The sequence below is a fragment of the Seriola aureovittata genome, chromosome 9, assembly GCF_021018895.1.
Source record: "Seriola aureovittata isolate HTS-2021-v1 ecotype China chromosome 9, ASM2101889v1, whole genome shotgun sequence".
In the NCBI taxonomy this organism is placed as follows: domain Eukaryota; kingdom Metazoa; phylum Chordata; class Actinopteri; order Carangiformes; family Carangidae; genus Seriola; species Seriola aureovittata.
Window position 1 is genome coordinate 24,532,120 of NC_079372.1, and position 22,530 is coordinate 24,554,649.

A 22,530-nucleotide genomic window follows, 5' to 3' on the forward strand; every position below is an offset into this window, starting at 1 on the left:
TTGAGTAAATGTACTTATTGCTTTACATACATTTTAACAGACTTTTCCTAAGTATTCTGCTGTTTTCGCGTCCTGGTATAAAATCGATGTCAGTCTCCCCTCCTTGCAGGTAATCTTTGACACCTGTAGTGAGTTCGGTGTTGGGTCACGTGACCGCGGAATAAATGACCTGTTGTTTACGTTGACGTAGCTCCGCCTGTCACGGTCCGCGTGTCGCCGACAGTGAGCTCAGTCTTCAAGAGGACCCTCACGACTAGCCCAGCTCTGCTCCAACGATAACCAGTTAACTGCGCTGACCGGTCGTTGGGTTAATCGGACAATTCGAGTATCCTCTGGAGCTAACGGCTGCTGACGGTGAGTAGCTAACAGCGAGTGACGTTCTGTTGTGTTCAGTAGCTGCTGTAATGGCTTAACCTAGTGAAAGGCTAGTTAGCTAATTAGCCTGCTAACGGTCAAGTGGGGTGGTTAACTTTGTGCGTGTGTTAACGGTTAACTAGAAAGTGTTGGCTTTCTAGTTAGCTCGGATAAAACGGTTGGTGTCCGGTCCTTGTGAGGCTATCCTCTATGGCGGTAGTGTATTTGGTTACAGGTGCGTGGCTGTGTGTGTGCGTATGTGTGTGTTTAACTAACGAGCTGCCCCGTAGCAACGGTTGCTAAGCCTAAACTGTCTGTCTGGGGCTTATATTAGCACCCAGGCTCATTAATTAGGCAGCATTTAACGTTCGCTCATCTTCACAGATTACTAGATCTTGGCTCCGTCTGTGTGTGCGTGTGTGCGTGCCTGCGTGCGTGCGTGTGTGTGTGTGTGTGTGTGTGTGTGGGCGGACAGCAGAGCCAAGAGCATCGTTACACTCAGTTCAGCATGGAAACACAACCTGATCTGAGCAGGGCTCCAACTAATGAGTATTGTTACAGTCGATTTGTTTTTGTCAATTAATTAATTAATTGACTGAATCTGACAATTAAATAACGTAATAACAAGTTACTAAGCAACAAAATGTATTCAATCGGCCTGTTTTATCGTTTGATTCCATCCAAATTTTAGTGTTCAGTTTTACAAGCAGCGTGTTTATACGTGTCATGGCTCAGACTCTGCCTTGTGTTGTGTAGAAGGTAAGGACCACGCTATAGCAGCAACAGTAACTGTAGTTCTGAAGAGAGAAAGCACTAACAGGGTTGCTCTTGCATAAACTTAAACTGAGCCTTAATCTTTTAGTCTATAAAACATTAACCAACAGTGAAAAATATCATTCACTATTTCTCAGACACTAGGTTATGTCTTCAGTTTGCTCAAACCACCAGTCCAATCCTAAAGACATTAAGTTAACTGTCATATAACTGGCAAAGGAAGGCAGCAGATTCTCTCATTTAAGAATCTGAAACCGACGGATGTTCTACATCTCGGCTTGAAAAGTTTCAGCACATTAAATTCACACAAAACAACAAATAATAAGGTCACACACTGCAGGGCTCCAATTTTCACTTGTTTATTGCACAAAATGTTTGTTGTTTTTTGTTTATTAATTTTTGGCCCAGCACCTGCCCTATTTTTGGTTTGGGTGTGGGGGTACACCCCCAGTTTTTAAATGTTTGTAACCCTAACATCACATATACAGCAACAACGCCTAAAGTAAAGTGAGCTATTGATCGCCTGCATACAAGTGGGTTGTGTTGTTTAGTATGTTTACATACACACTTGCACCCCAGATATGAGGTTTTTCTAGGAATCTGCAGGTCTTGAAAAGCTATGAATTCAGTTTTTCCAAAGAATGCTTTGTAAGGTGTTAAAGTATTAAATTTAATGTTGTAAAGTCATAAATCCTGTCTTTTGGCTGCTGTCATACATATTGTGAAACAGGTATTAAATCAAACTATATATGGTATAAAAAGGTATTAAATGTAATTTAATGAACCTCGCAGAAACCTAAGAATGTAAACAGCAGCAAGAGAAACCTTGATCTGCTAGCTGGAGTACTCAAAAACGGATACTGTGGCATGTAAACACTTGATCCTGGTGTCCTATCATTCTCTATTGTGTTAGCAGGTGTGTCCTCAGCTTGAGATATGCATGCTTGTCAGCAAAACAAAAAAATCTGATGATAAATGATGTACCAATGGGTTTCATGCTGAAGTAAATGTTTGACATTGGTATTGCAGAGCAGTTTAATTGTTGTCTTTCACTACTGAAGCCTAGAAGAAGAAGCCAAATCTAGAGGAGTAGTGAAGGCAGTGAGAAACTAGGTCATCCTCAACTGTTGAGACTTTTCTTTGTTTTAACTGGCAGATTTTAGGGATACAGAGAAGTCAAAGAGTTATCTCTACCAATGCAGACAAACAGAGCTCTGGATAATACTAGAAGAATGTAAACAGGGATGTGAACACACTCATAAGTGTGTGGGTTTTACGTTGTGTCCTGATTTTGGTTATATTCTGAATATGGTGTTCAGCTCCCTGAATTCATGATTATAACAGTACCCATGTTTCTGATCGTCTGTGTGCAGGCATCAGTATCTGTACTGAATGAGTTACCTCAAGATAAACCAGTTTGGTTTCTGGCTGTTTGAATCCTGCTGCATTTAACACTCTGCTCAATTTAGCCTCTGCATTTCATTTCCAGTAAATTTTTTGTACAATTGATGTTGGACCTTGTGGTCTGTGCAGTGTGTGTGTATGTGTTGTGGTCTGTGTGCTGTAGCTTCAGTCAGCCTGTTATCTGATTGGGTCAAAGCCAGATAGCCCGCAGGAAGCTCAACATCCATCCAAAGCACTCTGCTAAAACACTGTTACCCAACCTGACTGCCCACACACGCACACACACACACACACACACACACACACACACACACGTAACCAGATGGCTTACTGCCAATGAGAGATCACTGACTGTTTCCATTAGATTCACACAGTTGGATAACAGTCTGACAGACCACACAGGTAGACACTCAGAGAAGAGACAGACAGGTGGCAGAGCTAGGTGATAAAAGCAAATAATCTATTGTGACCACGGGGTTGTCAGCTGATTAAATATCATCCTTAAATTCATCAGTATAGCTGAATTATTGAAGCTTTTTTAGATTTAATTTATGTCTTTTTCAGTCGGGACACCCTGGTTATTGCACCTTGACTAATTTCTCAGTATATTAGTCTGTATAATGTGAACAATGCATGTTGCATCTTGTCAAATGATGCAACGTTCTGTAACTGTGTGTTTCAGTTTTCAATACCATAATTACCTTGGCATTTGTCCTAAAGGGAGCCACTGTCAGTAATATCAGCAATATTTAATTGATCAACTGACCAATCATTTTTGATCTACATCTTCAATAGTCATCAGCTGCCATAAAGCCTTAAAAACTATGAACAGAAAACATGTGACAGTAAAATCTCAGACAGAGACACTCGCATGAGACATTTTAACAGCTGTTACTCACTAACACTGTCTGTCTCCTTGTTTGTGTCTTTTTTAATCTGTCTGTCTGTCTGGAAGGTGAGTTTATAAAGTTGAGTGGCAGTAAAGCAGCCCTATGATGGAAGAGCTTCACGACGTCCAGCTGACTGAGATCAAACCACTCCTGACAGGACAGGTGAGGGGGCGGGGCGAGGCAGGGGTTAGCCTGGGTCATGGCTGGTGTTCATGTGCTGCAGAGAAAGATTGTACTGAAAAATCCAAACATGCTGTCAGTCTGAAAGAGTGTAAACTTGTGATAATTTGCATATAGGGACAAAAAGTGTTCTTCCATTCTGATATTTTTAAAGGTTATTGTTTCATAAGTGTATATTGTTCTACATCTTTCTGACTGACCTTCATCATCTTCCCTTGAGTTATTCCATGTTAAATCCCCATGTTAACTTGTTTTCCAAATTATCTGATGAAGTGAATACAGAAATATTGAATAAAAATGTCCTTTCAGTGAAACACTTAGTCAGCCTCACATCTTGGATACTCTAATTTCTTGTAAATCTAAATTCCTTAACAATTTATGGTTAAAGAATTTCTCTCTGTCTCTTCAGAATGGGAGAAATCTCCAGGACTTTGATTGCCAGGTAAGTTTAGCACCAACACAAAATACCTTCACGCTTTACTTTGACATTTCAACTCAAAATAAATTACAGAGTAAGATTTCATCACAATTTAAAAGGAGATAATTTCATATTTCAAATAATATTTTTAAAATGCAAACATGTATCATGTAACTAAGTAATTTAAGAGAGTTATTGTTTCCCAAAGGTTGAGAATTAATCTGCCATGGTGGAAACTGGGGGGTGGTTTCATATCAAAATGATTGTTATAATAGTGGCATTAATGTTGGGATATTAATGATAAATAGATATATAATATATGATGATAAATAAACAATGTGTCGATGTATTTACTGAAAGTAACAAGGATGAGGTTTTACAACCTTCAGATAAAAAGAACAGAAGCTCTGCATCACACAAAAGAGCCACAGATGTCATCTGGTAACTACACCGACCAGGATCTGTCTGACTGAGCAGAGGTGATGATGGATCAATCACATTGTACATATATCTTTGGTAATTAATCAGAGCAGCAACAGTGGGGAAAAAAGAAAATCTTCTAAATCCTTACAAGTTAGAAAAAGCGGAGTGAGACAACTCAGTCATATTCCATACAAGCAGAGGAGCATTTAAACACTAAGCTGAAGTCAGTTGAACACACAGATATTGATCAGCAGGACTAACGTCACCACAGCAGATCAGTTTATATCAATGACTGATCAGAGTTATTTTAATAGAGCACAGAGCTCTGCCTCTGTCTGTACCTAGAAAACATCCTGTCAATCATTAAAACAGCTGTTCATTCAGGAGCTGAGTCACATCAGGGAAGTAATAATTAATCAATATGTATAATTAATATAACAATCTCAGTAGGCTGCCCAAATAAATTCTGTATGCAAAACACTGTTTACATTGTATGTTTCTCTTAGTGTCACCAAAAGTAGGTTCTTAATTCAAAACAATTCAACTTAATATTTTATTATTTTTGTATTTTAAATGTTTAAAAAACTCCACTTTGAAATCTCACAATATAAAAGAGGAAATACATGAAGATTGATGTGGTCTGAAGGCTGTAGGTGCCTGTGTGATTGCCAGCTGTCACTCTGTTGTGTGTGTCCGCTCTGGGAGAGTGGAATAATTTCAGGACTGTGAAATATCACCATACTTGTAATATTTTTTAAATCAATCTGAACATTTAGGGAGAAAACTTTAATTAAAAGTACTCTTCATGTCTCAGGGGTACTCAGATATAATTTCCTAATCGTGTTCTATGATTTTTGTTGTAACTGGTTGTGAAATTTGATTTCCCTGTGGAATAAGACACATGGAGGAGGAGGGAAGATAAGGAGGGGCAGGATGAAAACAGAGGAGAGGAAGGAGTGGAGGGAGTTGAAGAAAGGTATGATGAAACCGGTGAAAGATGAAAGCAGGGCAACAAGTGGTTGGCTGTTTAGACTTTAAGACCTTCCAGCTCTCAGCCAATGACTACAGAGATTACTCCTCTTGATCCAATCACACAACCCCCACTTTCTCCTGACCTCTATCTCTTCCTTCCGTTTTTACTGACCACTGTTTCTTTCCTCCTGAAACATTTTTTCTCTTTCCTGCTGACTGTATGTGACACCTTCTGACTTTAATACTCTCTTAAACTCTCCATTGTCATCCTGCTCCTCTCCTCTGTCAGGATGTCTGACATTCTGGATTTGCACCAGATCTCCTGTTCTTTAGGAGTTGGGGTGGTGAGTTAGCCAGTTAGCCGCTCATTAGCCTGCTCTCTGAGTATATCTGAGTCATGCTTTGCCAGCTGCTAACATACAGGATTCAGCTTTTAGCTGGTTAGCTACTTAGCCTGTTACCTGCATGCACAGTGTTAGGAAGCACAGAGTTAGCTGTTTTAACTGCTTACTTGTATCTGCTCTGTTTCAGTGGTATGTTGGAGAGACAACATTAAGTCAAGTTTTCAACATTTTCCATATATGTGTATATATACATTATTTTACAAAATGGGCAGAATGAGAGAATCAGAGCTTTAAACAGGAAAAGTTAAAGTTGAACTTCAAAAAATAAGAATAAATAAATGTATTTGGTTTAAACATCAGTGAAAATGTTTTGAGGTTGCATTGAAAACAGTCAGCGTTTTGAACAACCTCACTACACAGTAAGTCCTGGTTTTGGGGATAGTGAGCATGACCACAGTTGCTCTGATGGATCAGACAGGTTCTTAACTTCAAATTTAAAATAAAATAAAAAAACACAAAATTCATGAAAAACCAATACAAATATTTACAAGTATGTGCGTTCAGCAATGTAGTGACAAACTGTGTGTGCACATGAATGTGAAGACGCTTAAGAACCATTAATAGGATCTGTCAGGTGTTTCCATGGTCAGTTCATTAATGAGATTACTAGACAACACCTCAGCCTATAAACACATGAAACCATTCATCTGTCTGTCCATGTTTTAATCCTTAACTATACAGCAAACCTGAGACCATCTAGCAATGGGATCACACCAACTGTGACAGCTGCCAACATTTTGACGTTCCACACCCATATTCGAACTTGGAATTCATTTTGATCTCAATTAAACACCTGGGAAGTTTCATGACTGTATCTTGCAGGTTGTGATGTTGTCACGCTGACAAAATCTATCCACAGACACAAACACCTGCCAAATGACTCAAAACCACCTCTGTGGTAGTTTCCACTACAGCAGGTGTCTCTAGGACCACATTTTGCCATGATGACACACACATACTCACAGGGTGAAAACAGTACCAGCCACATTGTCGCGGCTGGTAACCAGGAGCTGATGCTGCGTGTTATTTACTCTACAGCATGAAATAAGGTTAATAAGCTCAGTCTCAAGTCTCCTGTTGGAGTGTTTGTTGTTGGTGCTGATAGGATCATGTTTATTTGTTGTGTTCTGTGTTGTTCAGGAGCACGATGTGGAGACAGCCCACGGTGTCCTACACGTTACTATGAGGGGAGTTGCTAAAGGCAACCGACCCACAATCCTCACCTACCATGACATTGGACTTAACCGTGAGTAAACAAGTACATACACATTTACAGTCATCACACAACAGATGTACCACAGAGTTACAGTACTGACAAAAGCAGAAAAATATGGACTTCACACATTATTTACTAAATAAGGTTTGTGTGTGTGTGTGTGCGTGTGTGTGTGTGTGTGTGTGTGTGTGTGTGTGTGTGTGTGTGTGTGTGTAGATAAGTCTTGTTTCAACAGCCTGTTTAACTATGAGGACATGCAGGAGGTGACACAGCATTTTTCAGTTGTGCATGTTGATGCTCCAGGACAGCAGGAGAACGCTCCCATATTCCCCACTGGGTAACACACACACACACACACACACACACACACACACACACACACACACACACACACATATTGATTAAAGCAACACAACACCCTCACCGGTCTCTGGTGAGGGTGTATTTTTCATTTATTTGTTTTTCCCAGGCTTTGACATGATTTGATTTTGTTCCTCGAGACAGAGCAGTCACCATCAAATGCCAGTTGTGTTGTATTTATTAAAAATAAAAATCTTTGATTAAGTCACATTTGGCCAACAAGACTTATGGCACCGTCATCTGACTCTGCTCTATAAAATGAATGTCTTAAAAGCAGCTATTATTGCATCAAACAGCAGACAGACACAGCTGGAGAGCAACTGGTGAACATAGTGGAGCATTTAGCAGCTAAAGAGGAGCTGTGAAACACAGTGCTAAAAGAGAGGGAATACTGGACAGAGTCATCAGGTGGACTCAAACACCACTTTCTGTGTGTGTGTGTGTGCGCGTGTGTGTATATACGTGAGAGCAGGTACCAGTACCCCACCATGGATGAGCTGGCTGAGATGCTGCCTTCTGTCTTGACACAGCTACAGTAAGTCCACTGTCTTCCTTGCAATGAAATGCATGATGGGTATTTTAGTAGGAACTTTCAGACAGACGCTTGGTTAATTCACCCTGGTGTGTGTGTGTGTGTGTTGTCATCAGGGTGAAGAGTGTGATTGGTATCGGGGTTGGAGCTGGAGCCTACATCCTCACCAAACTGGCTGTAAGTGAACACACATTAACAGACTAACAAGTAAAACTGTAGAGAAGCTCACTGAGCTCAGGCTGAGGTTGTGACAGGACACACTGTGGCTGGAGGGTTGCAGGTTTGATTCCTGGAGCAGCTAGGAAACACTACTCCACCATTCAAGAGCTCACTAGAGTTCACTTCTGCCACATCATTTCCTCAAAGAACATTTGATAATGATGATTTCCGTCGTGTTTCAGCTGAATGAGCCCAGTCTGGTGGAGGGTTTAGTTCTGATCAACGTTGACCCCTGTGCCAAAGGCTGGATGGACTGGGCTGCCTCTAAGGTAACACACACACACACACACACACACACACACACACACACACACACACACACACCGACATAGTGAAGTGATTTAAACCAAATTCCAGTTTATTTCATACAGAGTCTGAAGGTTTATTCTTGTCCTTCAGAACAGTAGTTTGACAAAATAATCTTAACTCAAGGTCCACTTACCAGTTTTTTCCAGAGCTTTAATTTGTAATGGCTGTGATCAGAGAATGGATTTTGCACAAATGGTTCGGTTGTCGTCACTTGGCCTCAATTGAAGTTATGAGAGAGACTGAAGTGTTAATTGATTTGTAACTTCTGAAAGCAGTTAAAGGGTCAGTTGAAGCATATGAAAAGAAAAGAATTTAACTGTCATTTTCAAAAGTAAAAATGAAATAACAGCTACAGTGTAAAGATGTCGATGTGTAGGCTGAAAGCATTTGAACTGTTGGCTGAAGAGTAAGAGGTGAAAGCAACTAAAATGTCCATCAATGTCTGAGCAGTGAAAAAAGTTGAAACTGTCTGTTGGTTTGTTCGTAATTTTTTTCAGTTAATTAATACTTTTTTTTTTTTTTTTCCTAAAGCTGAGTGGCTGGACAAGCAACCTGGTTGACATCATCATGGGACACCACTTCAGCACTGTGAGGACAAACAGACACACAGACACTGCATTGTTTTATAAGGATCGACTCTGACAGCTGATAAATCTCTACTGAACTGTGAACTGTTGACTGTTTGTAGGATGAGTTAACAGATAATCAGGAGATCGTCCAGACCTACAGACTGCACATATCTCAGGATATACCACAGGATAACCTTGCTATGTTCTACAACAGCTATGACAGGTAGGACTCTACAGACCCTTACTTTCCTCAAGGGGATCAAAAATTACTTGCTTACTTAAAGCAACCATAATGGACATTTTACAAGAACAGCATCAAATGACAATGTGAAAACAATGTGACAGTGTGAAGGGAGTCTCTGGTAGTGATGAACCTGCAGAGAACGACCATCTGAATCTCTATGCTCTCATACTGCCGTTTTGGCCACAGCAGCAGCTGTTTTCAGAGAAACAGCTGTAAAATGCCACTGTCCACCACCTGCTTAGCGGCAAACGGCAGAAAGGCAAAGTCAGAGTCCAGCTGGTGAACACAGTGGAGCATTTAGCAGCTAAAGAGACAGATATAGCCCTCAGGATTTGGTGGAGACCAAACACAGAGCTAAAAGAGAGGGGATACTAGAATTGCTTTTGTCAGAAACACAACTCCAACTGAACCATAACTCCTTGGGACCTCGGTGATAAACCAAAATAATGTCCCTTATCGCCTGAACTGCAACCTTCACTTTTCACTGTAGCTGATAAGGAAACTAAACTTTTACATGTATTTATGTTTCGTGTGTGTGTGTGTGTGTGTGTGTGTGTGTGTGTGTGTGTGTGTGTGTGTGTGTGTGTGTGTGTTAGTCGTACTGAGCTGCAGATGGAGCGGCCAGTCTTTGGTGTGAATGAAAACACAGTCACCACACTCAGGTATCACCTGTTCTTTGTTTATTTAGTTTTTCTAATACATATAATTTCTGCTGCCACATCCTGTTACTCTGTCTTACTGTGCATGTGTGTGTCTCTCAGCTGTCCTGCTCTGCTGGTGGTTGGAGACACATCACCAGCTGTTGACGTCGTGGTGAGTGTCTGCACTGTTTCTATGATAACAGCCAGTATGTGATGTCACATTGTTGTAACTACAGTGTGTGTGTGTGTGTGTGTGTGTGTGTGTGTGTTGCTCTGCCCTACAGGTGGAGTGTAACGCCAGACTTAACCCCACCAAGACCACCCTGCTCAAGGTACCAGTCTATGTCTGTCAGTCTTTCTCTCTGTCCATTTGTGTGGAAGATGGAAAGAAAAAAAACAGGGAAAATTGCATCTCAACTCCTCCTCCTTCCTGACATACAAGTCCTTTTATGCACAGAGCTGTCACTTTGTGAGGGATGTTGTGTTAATCATGTGTAACGTGTTTCGTTTTGAATTTTGGTAACAGGTCAACCTTAAACTGAAAATAAGTTTGAGTTGTAATCATCTTGGTTTGTATTCTCACCAGATGTGTCTTATTTGTCTCTGCTAGATGGCAGACTGTGGAGGACTTCCACAGGTGGTGCAGGTGGGTCTGATCATCTTTTTAAAACAATGTTTAATAATGTCCTTATTAGTGACGGATATGGCCACTGATTTTTCAGTTCAATGTAAATTCAGTTAGAGGTATTTCAGTTACAATACCAATTTCACTCGGTTAGCTCCCTCAGACAGATAATGCTGTACATTGTTCCTCTAACCTGGTGCATTATTAAAAATATTAATGTTTACATTAAGAATGGACCTCAAAGCAACCACACATCTGTCTACAAACTTGCCAATGCCTTCATCGGAGCTGCCATGTTTTTGTCTCTCACGTGGTCAGATCTTGTCGCTTGAGAAGGCTGATCTTCTGAGACTAAGGGGATTACAGCTTCACATGTCCACGGCAAACTGTAAAATGCTCATATTAATGGATTGATTTTAGGATATTATGAATCAATATCAGATTATTAAAATGAGTATTAATTTTTTCTAACCCAGCCCTAGTCCAAATGGACTTTGAAAGACATGGTTGTTGATGTAATTGTTCCTCCTGTCCAGATCCATTGCTAAGGTGATTTTGGTGTAAAATCTACTTTTAGTCTTTGGACTAATGAAGGATCTGAATCAGAATTCTGTTGTTTTTCCAACAGAATTCCTTCCACAGTCTGGAGCTGGTGCTTTGTTTGTTTTACCTTACATACAATATGTTGTACCAGTCATTTTTAGATACTTGTATTATCAGTTCTGTCACATTTATCTCTAATATACTAGAGTAGAGTTTCCTCTATTCAACACCAAACCTTGAAATCACTCTTCTCATGTATGTGTTACAGTGTCACAAGCTGGCTCAGAGGAATCTCTTTCTCAGAATAATCTCTGACTTCCAAGTACTTAAATTATGTTGGTTCATCAGATCATATCTGCCTTTAATTTATAAAAACCTCTGGTTTTCCCCTGTCAATTATCATGTTAATTGCTCTAATGCTCCTGCGTGCTTATTGTTTACACCTGTGCTCGAGTTTCTGTGGTTTGAATTTGGAATCATTAGACATCCAGCTGAGGATTTTACCTCCCCATCCCATATTTCTTTACTTGTACACCAGATGTCCCAAGTGAATTTAGTGAGTGAGTGAAGTGTTTCTCATTTTCCTGTTTGCAATCAAACTCTGGAGGTGGCATCACTCTACATTTAATTCAGCATGCTATTCTTTAAGATTTGGTAGGGCCGCACTTCCCTAATGTTTGGGAAATTGACCAATATCTTTTTTAGTGCACATATACTGTATGTCCACGTGACTGTTGTTTTAAAACAGACTTAAAAATATGTGAACTCATCCTTCTAAGGTCGCAGTCGATCTAGTTTGTCTGAAGTCATTAGTCACTCTGACGACAGACATGGTTAGACGACACATCTGAGGTCAAAGTGTTTTAACCTGTTCTGAATATCCACACTGGAGAGGTGGGGTGAAAAGCAAAGGAATCTTAAATTGTCAATCATGAGTTATATTTATCACACTCCTTTTTATAAGTACAGAATTATCAATTGTATACATGATCAGCCATTGTAACCAAAGTGTGGTTTTCTTTCCTCAGCCTGGGAAACTAGCAGAGGCCTTCAAGTATTTTGTCCAGGGGATGGGCTATAGTGAGTATCTGTAATGATTCTTTACATGTAACTGCAGGAATGCGTTTGTGTTATTTTGATCCAACATGTGTTTACAACTTGAAACCTGTTGGTGTTTGTCTCTGCCATGTTTCTGCTGTATGTCACTGATGGAATATGTGTATTAGTTCTAGTAATAGTCATATGTTAGTCATCTAACTATAGTTACTTTAGTCTAGTCTTAGTCAGTGAAAAGTGTTTAGTTTTACTGACATTTCCTAAGCTTCATTTTATTCAGACATTTCTTACTTGTTGAGTTGTAGTGTTTTATAAAATCAATGTCGAGCTTTCATCATGCAAATAGAATCTAGTTTGTGTGATTTGCAAAAAAGAGTATGAGGCCACATGTTTGTTGTTGAAGGTCCATGATGTTTCATAGATTTGGTCTCTACTATAACATGTTTATGTTCCTCATAAACCTTTAGTTTAGTTTGACTGTTGACAAACTGAACAGCAAACAAACTAACAATCATTTATAACCTCAGCTATATAGTAGAAAGTATTTAGACTGTTCTTAGAAACTCCTGATGTCTATAAAAACATTTGTAAAAACATCTGTAGCCATGTTTAGTTTAAACTCAGCAGTTTGGTTTTTAATGCCTCATTCACTAATTATGACACAATTTAACACAAATGTCTAAAAAGATAAAATGATGAAGTGATGGCATTTTATATCCAAACCGTCCAATGCTGTAATTCAGGAACAGAAAGGATATTTGCAGCAACTTGCTTAGTTGGTGGAGGCAAACAACCGGAGGTGGGAATTAGGGCCTGAGCACTGAGTAATTCTAGCTGTTCTTTTTCTTCTTTTTTTTTATGACAGATAAAATTTAAGTACATTCAAACATGTGACTGGACCTTCAAAGCAGCTTCTTTGTTCAAAACTCAAAAGCTGTGCGTGTGCGTGCGTGTGTGCATGTGTGTGTGCGTCCGTCTACAGCCATGTCTCACTGACTGTAAGTAGCAGTTTGCAGTGTTGTACTCTACACAGCAGCGTATGAAGCAGTTGGATTTCCTGAACAACCACGAAGACATGCTTAGGTGTGTGTGTGTGTGTGTGTGTGTGTGTGTTTGTGTGCGTGTGTGTGTGTGTGTTAAAACTACTATTATTTCTCACTCTGTCCTCCTTTCTTTCTGCTCTCCTTCTTTCTCTCTTTTTCTTTCTTTGTTTCCTCCAGTCCCTCATGTTGTATTAAACAACCTGAGCAGCCAATCAGGTATCGGGATTTCAACCAGAATCTTAACCCACTTCTTCCTCCTCACCTCCATCGATTTCCATCTTTGTTTCTTTACTCTTATTTCTTGTCAGTCCTTCCCCTCTGTCTGTCTCTGTGTCTGTCTGCATGCTGTTGATCAGCTGATCACACTGATTTTTTTTCCTCTGCAGTGAAAGTACCCAGCAGGCTGTGCTGCATGCCAACACTTCAGCTCCGTTCACACTGTAGACTTTCAGGCTCCATTCTCAGCTGCTCACGTCTACTGTAAGATGAAACTCACATCCCACAGAAACGTGACCTGACAGGGATGAGAGGACAAACAAAATGTCATCAGTTTTTGTTGGAACAAAAAGACCTTTCCCACTTCATGAATGTCACAACCTCTAATCTGGAGCCTCCTGTTGCATAAGAACCTGTCAGGCTTTGGTTCTTTCTTTAAAAAAAACATTTTTTTTGTAACCTTGCTTAGTAGTCGAGTGCAGTTGTGGGACAGAGAACAGTGGAGTAAGTGTAGGGCTGTCAGCAACTATTGATTATTTTCAATATGAATGAATCTACCAGTTATTCTCTTAATTAGTTAGTTTAATTTATTATTAAGGATTTAGTTTGGAAAATGTTTAAAAACAGTGAAAATGCCATTCACAATAGGTTACCCTCATGGTGACCTCTTTAGGTTGATAATCAATAATCAATATTTTACTCTGGTTTCAGTTTTGCTCCTGTTCTCTGGGTTCTGCTCTGTTTGTCGATTGCTCTAAATAAGTGACAAATATATATATATGTATATTATTTTATAATTTGTAATGCCTTTCTGATACCTGAATAACTTGTAATAGTGTAAGTAACATTGAATTAATAGAAGGACCCCACCCCCAGTAGTTGCTGGACAGAATGCATCAGAAACTGACTCCAGACCAGACTAGCAGTGTCTCTTCAACACTGTACACACCTACAGTTAACAGGGATGACTGCAGAACATGGCAGCAAAACACACATCAGAAAATCACCTGTACTTTAAAACAAACTTCCTTTTAGTTCTTGGCTAACTGTGTCATTAATGCCCAACAGTACCAGGAACCTGTATTTAGTATCACCTCTTTAGGAGTGCTGAAATGTAGTTCCAGGAAGTCCAGGTCCCTAAAGCGGAGGGAGTATAGTGGAAACAAAAGCAAAACCTGTGACAGTGGCGACACATTAAGTTACAGGTTGTGAAGTTCCTGTTGTGGGAAAGGCCTAAACGTGTGTTTCTTTCTCATCATTGTGCCTCACAGTGTTTTTAATGCTGACGCTGCTCACACAGCCTGACAACATGATATTAACTGGCTCAGGTCAGTGATGGAAGTTGGATTTGCTGGGATGCAAATGCAAATTAAATCTGATTTGAAGTTCATATTCCGCAGAGTTTGTTCTTTTGGTTCTTTTGTAAAACAATAAAAATGTGGGTCAGTGCTGTTCACTCTGAACAGAAATCTGACACATTTTTACCTTCAGTGTGAACGGAGCCTCAGACACCTTCATCAGATTTGAATCCAGCTGCTCAGCCACAGTGTGAACGATTCAAATCAGCACATGATCTGCTGTCATACAACCAGGTTACCCACACACACCTGAACCTGCTCCACGCTGATTTAATCTGTTTTCAACATCAACATTCCTGTCTCTGTTGCCCCCCTCCCCAGTGCCCACAGCTGGTATGACCCGGCTTGTTCGCGCCAGGACTCACTCAGCCTCCAGTGTTGGCTCCACAGATGGCGTCCGGAGCCGTAGTACCACCAACACGCTGGCGGAGGGCGATATCTCCACCAGCCCTGAACATAAAGCACCACACACCATTGAAATGACGGCATAAGACTGTCCCTGCTCTGCTTTCTCCATCTTTACTCCTTGATTCTACTTCTTTTCCTCCTCAAATGCTGTGGTAACTCTCTCCAGGACACAGCCTCACAGTCCTGCTGTGTTAGTTGTAAACGTCCTTCCCAGCTGAAAAAGGTCACATCTAACATTTAAAGTAGAGATGACTGTTGTCAGAAATCCCTCGCCAAATATCTTCCCAGTTAGGGAGTTTAGATTTGACCTGTGTTATTAGCAGCAGCTATGTTAGCTCTACTCTGCTCTTTAGGAGGCTGATGTTGGTTTGTGTTTTCACTCCCATCTCTCCGGAGCCATATGGTTGCTGTAGTGATGCTGTAGATGTAATTGTACATGGAGTTCAGCCGCTTCATATTTATATCCAGTTGTGTTGTATTTCTACAGTAGGTGGTTCTTAAGGTGGTTTTCTCAGGTCAGACCAGATCCTCACATTACTCTTTTCTTCCTTTAGTTTGGTCCTGACTCCTTCTCTTTATTATTACTATGATTATAATCATCATTATTTTGTTTCGGTTGTTGTTCATGGTGATGCTGTGGGTTGATATAGAGCCTGTTTTGGAAATGATGAACCTGTAAAGTTACTGTAACTTTGAGGGAATATTTCACCAAATATGTAGAGGTATTTGACCCAAAGAGAGTTTTTATATCAATTACTCGCCCCTACCACCCTGGAGTGTCTGACTAAAGATCTGCTCTGTACGAGTAACCAGGGTACACGAGTTCTAACAGCAGCGAAACAATATCAAATATTAAATTACACATTCAGAACAATCTGACTCTAATCCACTTCTGTGTTTTCCTTTTTGTCAATTATTATTTAGTAACATTGGATACTGAGACATTATTGTTGAATTTACTTTATCTCAGCAGGATAATCCACTCAGTGTCAAACCAGCTTTCTGGGAAGTCCTTAATACACATTTAAAACAAACAATAAAACAAGACAAAACACATCAAACCCCCAATAGAACAGCTATCCCAGGATATGAGTCTTTGTTTATGCAGCAGATGTTGTTATGCTGATGTTAAAACAGGACTGAAAAGTTATTGTGATTCTTGTAAAACATGTTTGTCTGGTACTCCAGGCTGTGAAGGGCGAGTATTTTTTTTAAGGTGAATTACGTCTTTATCCTCTGACCTCTTCCACTGATGGAGACCTTGAAGTCAGCCCCGACCTTTTACCTTGTCTGTATTACTGTACATGATTTTTTTTTTCTTTTGATACTGAAGCTCCTGCTCGCTGTTTATGAGGCCTGATGGCAGCATGCTCTTTGTGGAGTTTTGGCATGCAAACTGTACCGTGGTCTAGTGATGTTGTTCAGCTGTAAACCTTCCTCTCTCAACTCAGAGACAAGAGAAAAAAAACACCACATAAAAATGATACAGAACTTAAATTCTACTTTGTGTTACAGTTGTAGATTTCGTTTCTCTGGACTGAAAGCTGCCAGCTGAGTTCATGTTCTGGGCTGAGGTCCACTGAGCAAGGCACTGTCCCCTCAAACATTTTTCATCATTGCTCTAAAAATGAAGTATCTCCAAAACATAACTGTTTCACAACAGCAGCGTTTGCAGTTTTGTTTTTTTTTCAGACCAATAATTTATCTGAAAAATTTACTAAATTCAGGGATAAGTTGTTGTTTGTTGCTACGAAAGGTTTCCATCAGTCGGATTCCTAAGAGCCAGGCCCTATTCGTCCAATACACAACTTGCATAGGGCCCAGCAAATTACACAAGGGCCCGTCTGCGTCTATGGTTTTCTGTACCTAGTTCTGGGAGACATTCTGCAGACAGAAGCGTCAATGACAGATACCGTCAGCTGCGGGTTCTCCTCCATGTCCTGTTGTCCAGAGCACACAACCATTAAGTCTGAAATAAAAGCAACATTTACAGCAACATCCCAATACAGCAGCACATCGTTGATCCATTTAACTATGAAAAATAGCGTAATTACGTAAAGCTAACTGAACTGTTGATTATTGATTATCACACAGACACTTGACGATCTGACCGTGCAGCGCATGTTTGGCTTCAGTTTATTTGATGAATTGCACTTTAAACGTCGCTGTGTACTGATGAAAGGAGTCAGAGTCGTTACGCTCGTCCTGCTCATGTTGACGTGGTTTCTATAGTTACTTAACTTTTTTTGGTCTGATAGCGCTGCTCTCTGTTGTGATGCTGCTCCCTGCTGGACGAACCGACAACAGCTTCCACAGCAGGAAATAGGCCCTGGTGTTTGTTTGCAGCCTTCATGTCGGCTCGTTAAGGTTTAGTGTCCTGAGTAAAAACCAGACCAGTCTGTACTAATTGATGAGGAGTTCCCTGGATCAACAGGGTTCTAACAAAGTCACCTGTAGACAAGAGGCAAATATTTCGTTCTTTTATTCAATATATACTCACTGTAGTTCTACTGTCTGTTATTATTCTTAATATTTATTAAAACTATTACTTTGGAGGTTTGTACTGAAGCATCAGTAGTTGTTCTGTTACACTGAGGTTTGTACCCATTAGATGTTGTTCCATGACTTATAAACAAGGTTTGTAATGAAATAAAGTTCATTATTCAAAAAGATGGTTTGACCTGAATGTTCTGGAAAAAATATTGATGTTACTTATGTAAAAGAAGCAACACTACTATGTAAGTATATTAAGTAAAAGAACATCAGTATTACAGCAAAATGTAGTGAGCAGAAGAACTTATTATGTAAGAGAAGGCCCCTGTTGGTGTTATTTATTATATTATTGGATCACTGTGTGAGCAGAATTTTACTGTTGTAGTTTAGTAGTTAAACGTGTATCATTTAATTTTAGTAAACTGAGTACAACAATTATATTTTAATCTCTAAACTAACCAGTAATTACAACCATTAATTATGTTTATAACTTAAAATGGAAAAAAACCCAAGTATGGTGAAGTTATGCTGCGGTTTAGTACTTAAATAAATTGACCCGACCACTTTCCACCACTGATAATGTGAGTGATGATGAAACATCTGCACAATCAATATATAACATTGATCAAAGCTCAGCACAGAGCAAGTGACATGCTGCTTTGAGCTCAACTGTGTTTTTCAGTTTTTACATACATTTAACAGATTTATCTGGAGTGTTACCAGAACAGAGATGATGAAGGTAGATTGCATCTGTGGACCTTTTATGTGGAGATGTTTTCTAACTTACAGATACTGCAGATATTAAATGATGAATTTTGTGTTTTGACCATGTTCCTGCTTCCCAGAAAAAAAGTAAACATTCACATTATTTTTGGTGTAACTTCTGCTAAGACTCTAGGAGATAAGTCATTAGTATATTGTAAGGGTTGTGTAATGAATTCAGTCTCTAGGGCAGTGGAAGGCAAATAGATTGCGTCCATTTTTTCATAATTTTTTACAAATCTAATGTAGGTGACTGTAAATACAAGGCTGCTGCAAATCCCAGTAACCATGACCATGTAACATCTGATTATAATCAATGACCTGCAGCTCAACACAAATAGGCAGTGACATTACTTTAATAATGAATGTTTAACATAAGCTGCTGTAACTCTGCCAAAGAAAAATAACATCTGTCCTTAAATACAATATTAAAACAACCAGTTTTATAAATGTGTTTTACTTTAAAAAGTAAATTCCTGTAAGGAAAAAACAAATTTAGCCTTTGACTGCATCTGCACTGCACCTGTATAACTTTTTAGTCTATAGTCTACTGTATGCATTTCTAGATAACCTCTCTTGGCTGCTGATTAAATCGCTGGTGTTAATCAGCATCAAAACCTGCAGATGGATTAATGTTCCTTTACTAATAGAGATGTGTGTTAAAGTCACATTTTCTCTTTAACTTCAAAATGAGACAATTCTGGATGATCAGTAAACCAACAAAAAGCAAAACACATCGGCACTAATCTATGAAAAGAGGATTTATTTCAGATGATATAGGTTTTATTTTTACATTATTTTGCTTCCACAATGACAAAATGTCAGCTGTGATGTCAGACTGAAACAAGTGCAACAGATAAACTGATGGTCTGATCAAAGACATCATCATCCGGTGTGACGAGCTGTGTTAACTTTAACATACAGCACCGGCAGAATTAAAAAAACAACGCTTGATTCTTCAGACAACAGAAAACCCAGAATAAAGTCCAACACAGAGTCAGCAGCAGGTTGAAGATGGTGGTGGGGAGTGAGTGGGTGGTTAGTGGGTTCAGCTGGCAGCAGGGGGGGTTGTCTTGCTGCAGAGTCGACCCAGCAGACCGGCCATCTGCAGCAGGGAGTTCACGCCTTCAGCCACCCGCATGTGAGTGTAACCGATCTCCTGGAGGAAAGAACCAGAACAAAATGAAGTAAGGAGTTCTGCTTTAGTTCTCTGTTAATTATCTAATGGTTTCCACTTAGTTTGAGCAGCGTCCTGTCAGGGGGTGGAGCCACGCCTCACCTTGATGAACTCCAGTTTGAGGTACTCGGCCATCTGGTAGGTCTTGCAGACCCTGAAGATGTTTCCGATAATGTCCTCTGGAGAGTAGCCCAGCGCCCACAGCTGCTCCACCACCTTGTAGGCCTGGTCGATTTTCCCGTCCACACAGTGTCCCAGCATGCTTTTCACCATCAGAGGGTGAGGCTCGTCGCACACCTTGAACACATTCTCGCTGTTGATGTAGCCGAAGCCAGAGTTGGTCGACTGCAGGTTGTTCAACGCCTGTAAACACAAAAACATCAGGTCAGAGAAATTACCATACGTCTCGGGGCCGAGCGTCACAATCTTAACTCCACCTCTCACCTGTCTCATGTCTCCCTGTGCGGTGAAGATGACTGCCTCCAGCCCGTCGTCAGACACAGACAGACGCTCCTTCTCCACCACCTCCTGCAGCCGGGCGAGGATCTGTCCGTCCGTCAACTTGGAGTAACGCAGCACGGCGCAGCGGGACTGGATTGGCTCGATGATCTTATCTGAGGCGTTACAGGCGAGAGCGAAGCGCGTCGTCTTCGAGTAGATCTCCATGATCCTCCTCAAAGCCTGCTGAGCTCCATCCGTCATGCTGCAGGAGGGAGATGGAGACATTACTGTCTTACATAAACAAAATGAATGATATTCACTGACAGGGTGAAATTAAATGCAAAAATCACCATTCCAAATGAAACTGTGACTCATATCGCAATATCTTCCAAAATAATGATGATAATTCAGTTCAGCCCTAATAAAGAAGTTAAAAATAGTAACTGATAAAGTTGAAATTTAAAGTGCATTTTCCTTGCATCCCTCCTCAGGAACCCTGGATGCAATCAAACATTGTCTCTCAAGGGGTTTCCTGGTTAAATAAAGGGTTAAATAGGTTTCATAATGAAACTGCTACCGTGAAAATGGAGAAGCTCAATAAAACTTGAACTTGAGCTCAGACCTTAAAAGGTAAAAAATGATCCCTTTTCAACAGGAGAGTTTCCTCTGGTGAACTGTTCCTGCAAACACCCAGAACAATGTTTGCTAAACTTCAAATGTATCTAAGTTGACTTGTAACCCCTCAGATCATCTGAAAGGTTTTTAAAAGGTCTGAAATATCCGAGTAAAAAAAGTATCCAATGTTTCAGAAGAAAAACAGGACAAAATCAAACTTGACCCTTTAATGGTCTGGCGACCCTTTTGATTTATCTTGCAGGTGAAGTCAGGAAGTGATGACTCTGCTGACGTCCCACCTGTCGGCTTCATCCAAGATGATGATCTTGTGTCGTCCTTTGGGCAGTGTGACTTTCTGCTGCGCAAACATCTTGATCTTGTTCCTCACCACGTCAATTCCTCTGCAGACACAACAGCAACAGTCAACATCGACTCACTAAACCAAACATTCATTAATTTCAGTGTGTGTTGGGTTTTTAGTGTTTAACAAAATAATCTTAGCTATTTTTTTCAAGATGGTAAGTGGGTCTTGAGCTAAGATTATTGTGTCAAATATTGTTTTTGTTCTCTAGATTATATCCAGTGGGAATCTCACCTGTCATTTGAAGCGTTGAGCTCCAGCACGGCATCCTTCATGGAGGCTCCCAGCAGCGCTCGGGCCAAACACAAGATGCTGGTGGTCTTTCCTGTGCCGGGAGGACCTGGATCACAACAGTCAGATAGCCTCACTGATAAACATGCTTTGCAATCTGAGAGATTTTTGCTGCTGTTGCTTTCTGAGATATAATCAGATCTGATAGCAATGTATTTGTTTTAGGGTTGACAACTGACAAAGTTTGCCTGATTCCAGTAGTTTGAATCCCTGGCCATGAGGTCAGAGCAGTATCTTTCATGGTGGCTCGCTGTCTGTGGCTTCTGAGCTTGTTTGAATGAGATACAAACTGTAAAGGACTGTGGATAAAAACACTCTATAGATGCAGTCCATGTAGGAGTCTGATGGACACACCTGCAGAGGACATTTGACTTTGTAATTGAGTTACTACACTCACCAAGCTGACGTGAAAAAAATAGTTAAGTCTCCATTTTATAATTAGAATAAAGTATCACAAATTTGAAAGTGGGTTTCAAACAGCATTAAACCTTTACTTACAATGTCTTTTTTGAAAGAAAATGTATTTTCACAATACCACTTTAAGTTATGTTTCCTTTAATGTAATTGTGGCTGTCAGGTATATCCATAAAATATAAGGGTAAAACTACAATTACATTTTCAGAAGGCCAGAGGAAATATTTAAGGCTTTGTGCTTTAAATTTAACACCCTCTATCTTTATGAGGGAACTGAATTCAAAGTTTTTTAGAGTCTTTCAGACATGTAGAGTCCCTGAGCACCATGCAGTGGTTGAACCACTGTAACGACGAACTTACTTTATTCTCCAGCCTGTCAAACTCTACATTTTCTCGTTCTGACCTTTTCCCTCCGTGTTTCTGAACTGACCTGCGATGATGATGTTGGGGACGTTTCCCTCTCTTGCGAACACCTCCAGCCGGCTCACTGTCTCCTCGTTCCCTACGATCTCGTTCAGCTTCAGTGGACGGTATTTCTCCACCCAGGGCAGCTCGTAGGCGCCGCCAGAGCTTTTAGACGAACTCTCCCCAGCCTCCGTGCCCGTCTTTGGCCCGCTTTCTGTCGGTTTCTGCACACGCTCAGGCTCCGCCATCTCCACGTCCATGTTGATGGCTGTCTCTACTCTGTCAACCCGCGAACAGCAGCGGAACTTTTCCCTCCCTGGTAACCGCACGTCAGCAAACTGACGTCTCATTGGCCGTGAGTTTATTGGTGAGGGAACCGATTGGCCGAGAACAACGCGCTAAAACCTCGCGAT

At 40.4% G+C, this 22,530-nt stretch overlaps 2 protein-coding genes across 3 annotated transcripts; one reads left to right on the top strand and one right to left on the bottom strand.

Annotated features, from left to right (window-relative positions):
* The first annotated feature begins 183 nt into the window (after positions 1-183).
* LOC130174580 (protein NDRG3-like) lies at positions 184-17,830 on the top strand. Of its 2 annotated transcripts, XM_056384539.1 has the most exons (17): positions 184-354; positions 3,488-3,584; positions 4,012-4,044; positions 6,960-7,065; positions 7,252-7,372; positions 7,868-7,930; positions 8,044-8,104; positions 8,329-8,415; positions 8,987-9,043; positions 9,144-9,247; positions 9,865-9,930; positions 10,030-10,081; positions 10,194-10,241; positions 10,520-10,555; positions 12,106-12,157; positions 13,354-13,392; positions 15,072-17,830. In XM_056384539.1, the coding sequence occupies exons 2-17, from the start codon at positions 3,525-3,527 to the stop codon at positions 15,239-15,241; spliced, it is 1,155 nt and encodes a 384-aa protein (XP_056240514.1). In that variant the 5' UTR covers positions 184-354; positions 3,488-3,524; the 3' UTR covers positions 15,242-17,830. The 2 variants fall into 2 exon arrangements, with proteins under 2 accessions (XP_056240514.1, XP_056240515.1); XM_056384540.1 differs by lacking the exon at positions 13,354-13,392 and having other exon boundaries at positions 187-354.
* A 1,329-nt stretch (positions 17,831-19,159) lies between these two features.
* On the bottom strand, positions 19,160-22,492 carry rfc2 (replication factor C (activator 1) 2). The gene is made up of 6 exons (XM_056384537.1): positions 22,143-22,492; positions 21,242-21,347; positions 20,946-21,047; positions 20,035-20,293; positions 19,693-19,953; positions 19,160-19,572 (listed from the first exon to the last, which is right to left on the bottom strand). The coding sequence occupies exons 1-6, from the start codon at positions 22,465-22,467 to the stop codon at positions 19,462-19,464; spliced, it is 1,164 nt and encodes a 387-aa protein (XP_056240512.1). The 5' UTR covers positions 22,468-22,492; the 3' UTR covers positions 19,160-19,461.
* Positions 22,493-22,530: the final 38 nt, after the last annotated feature.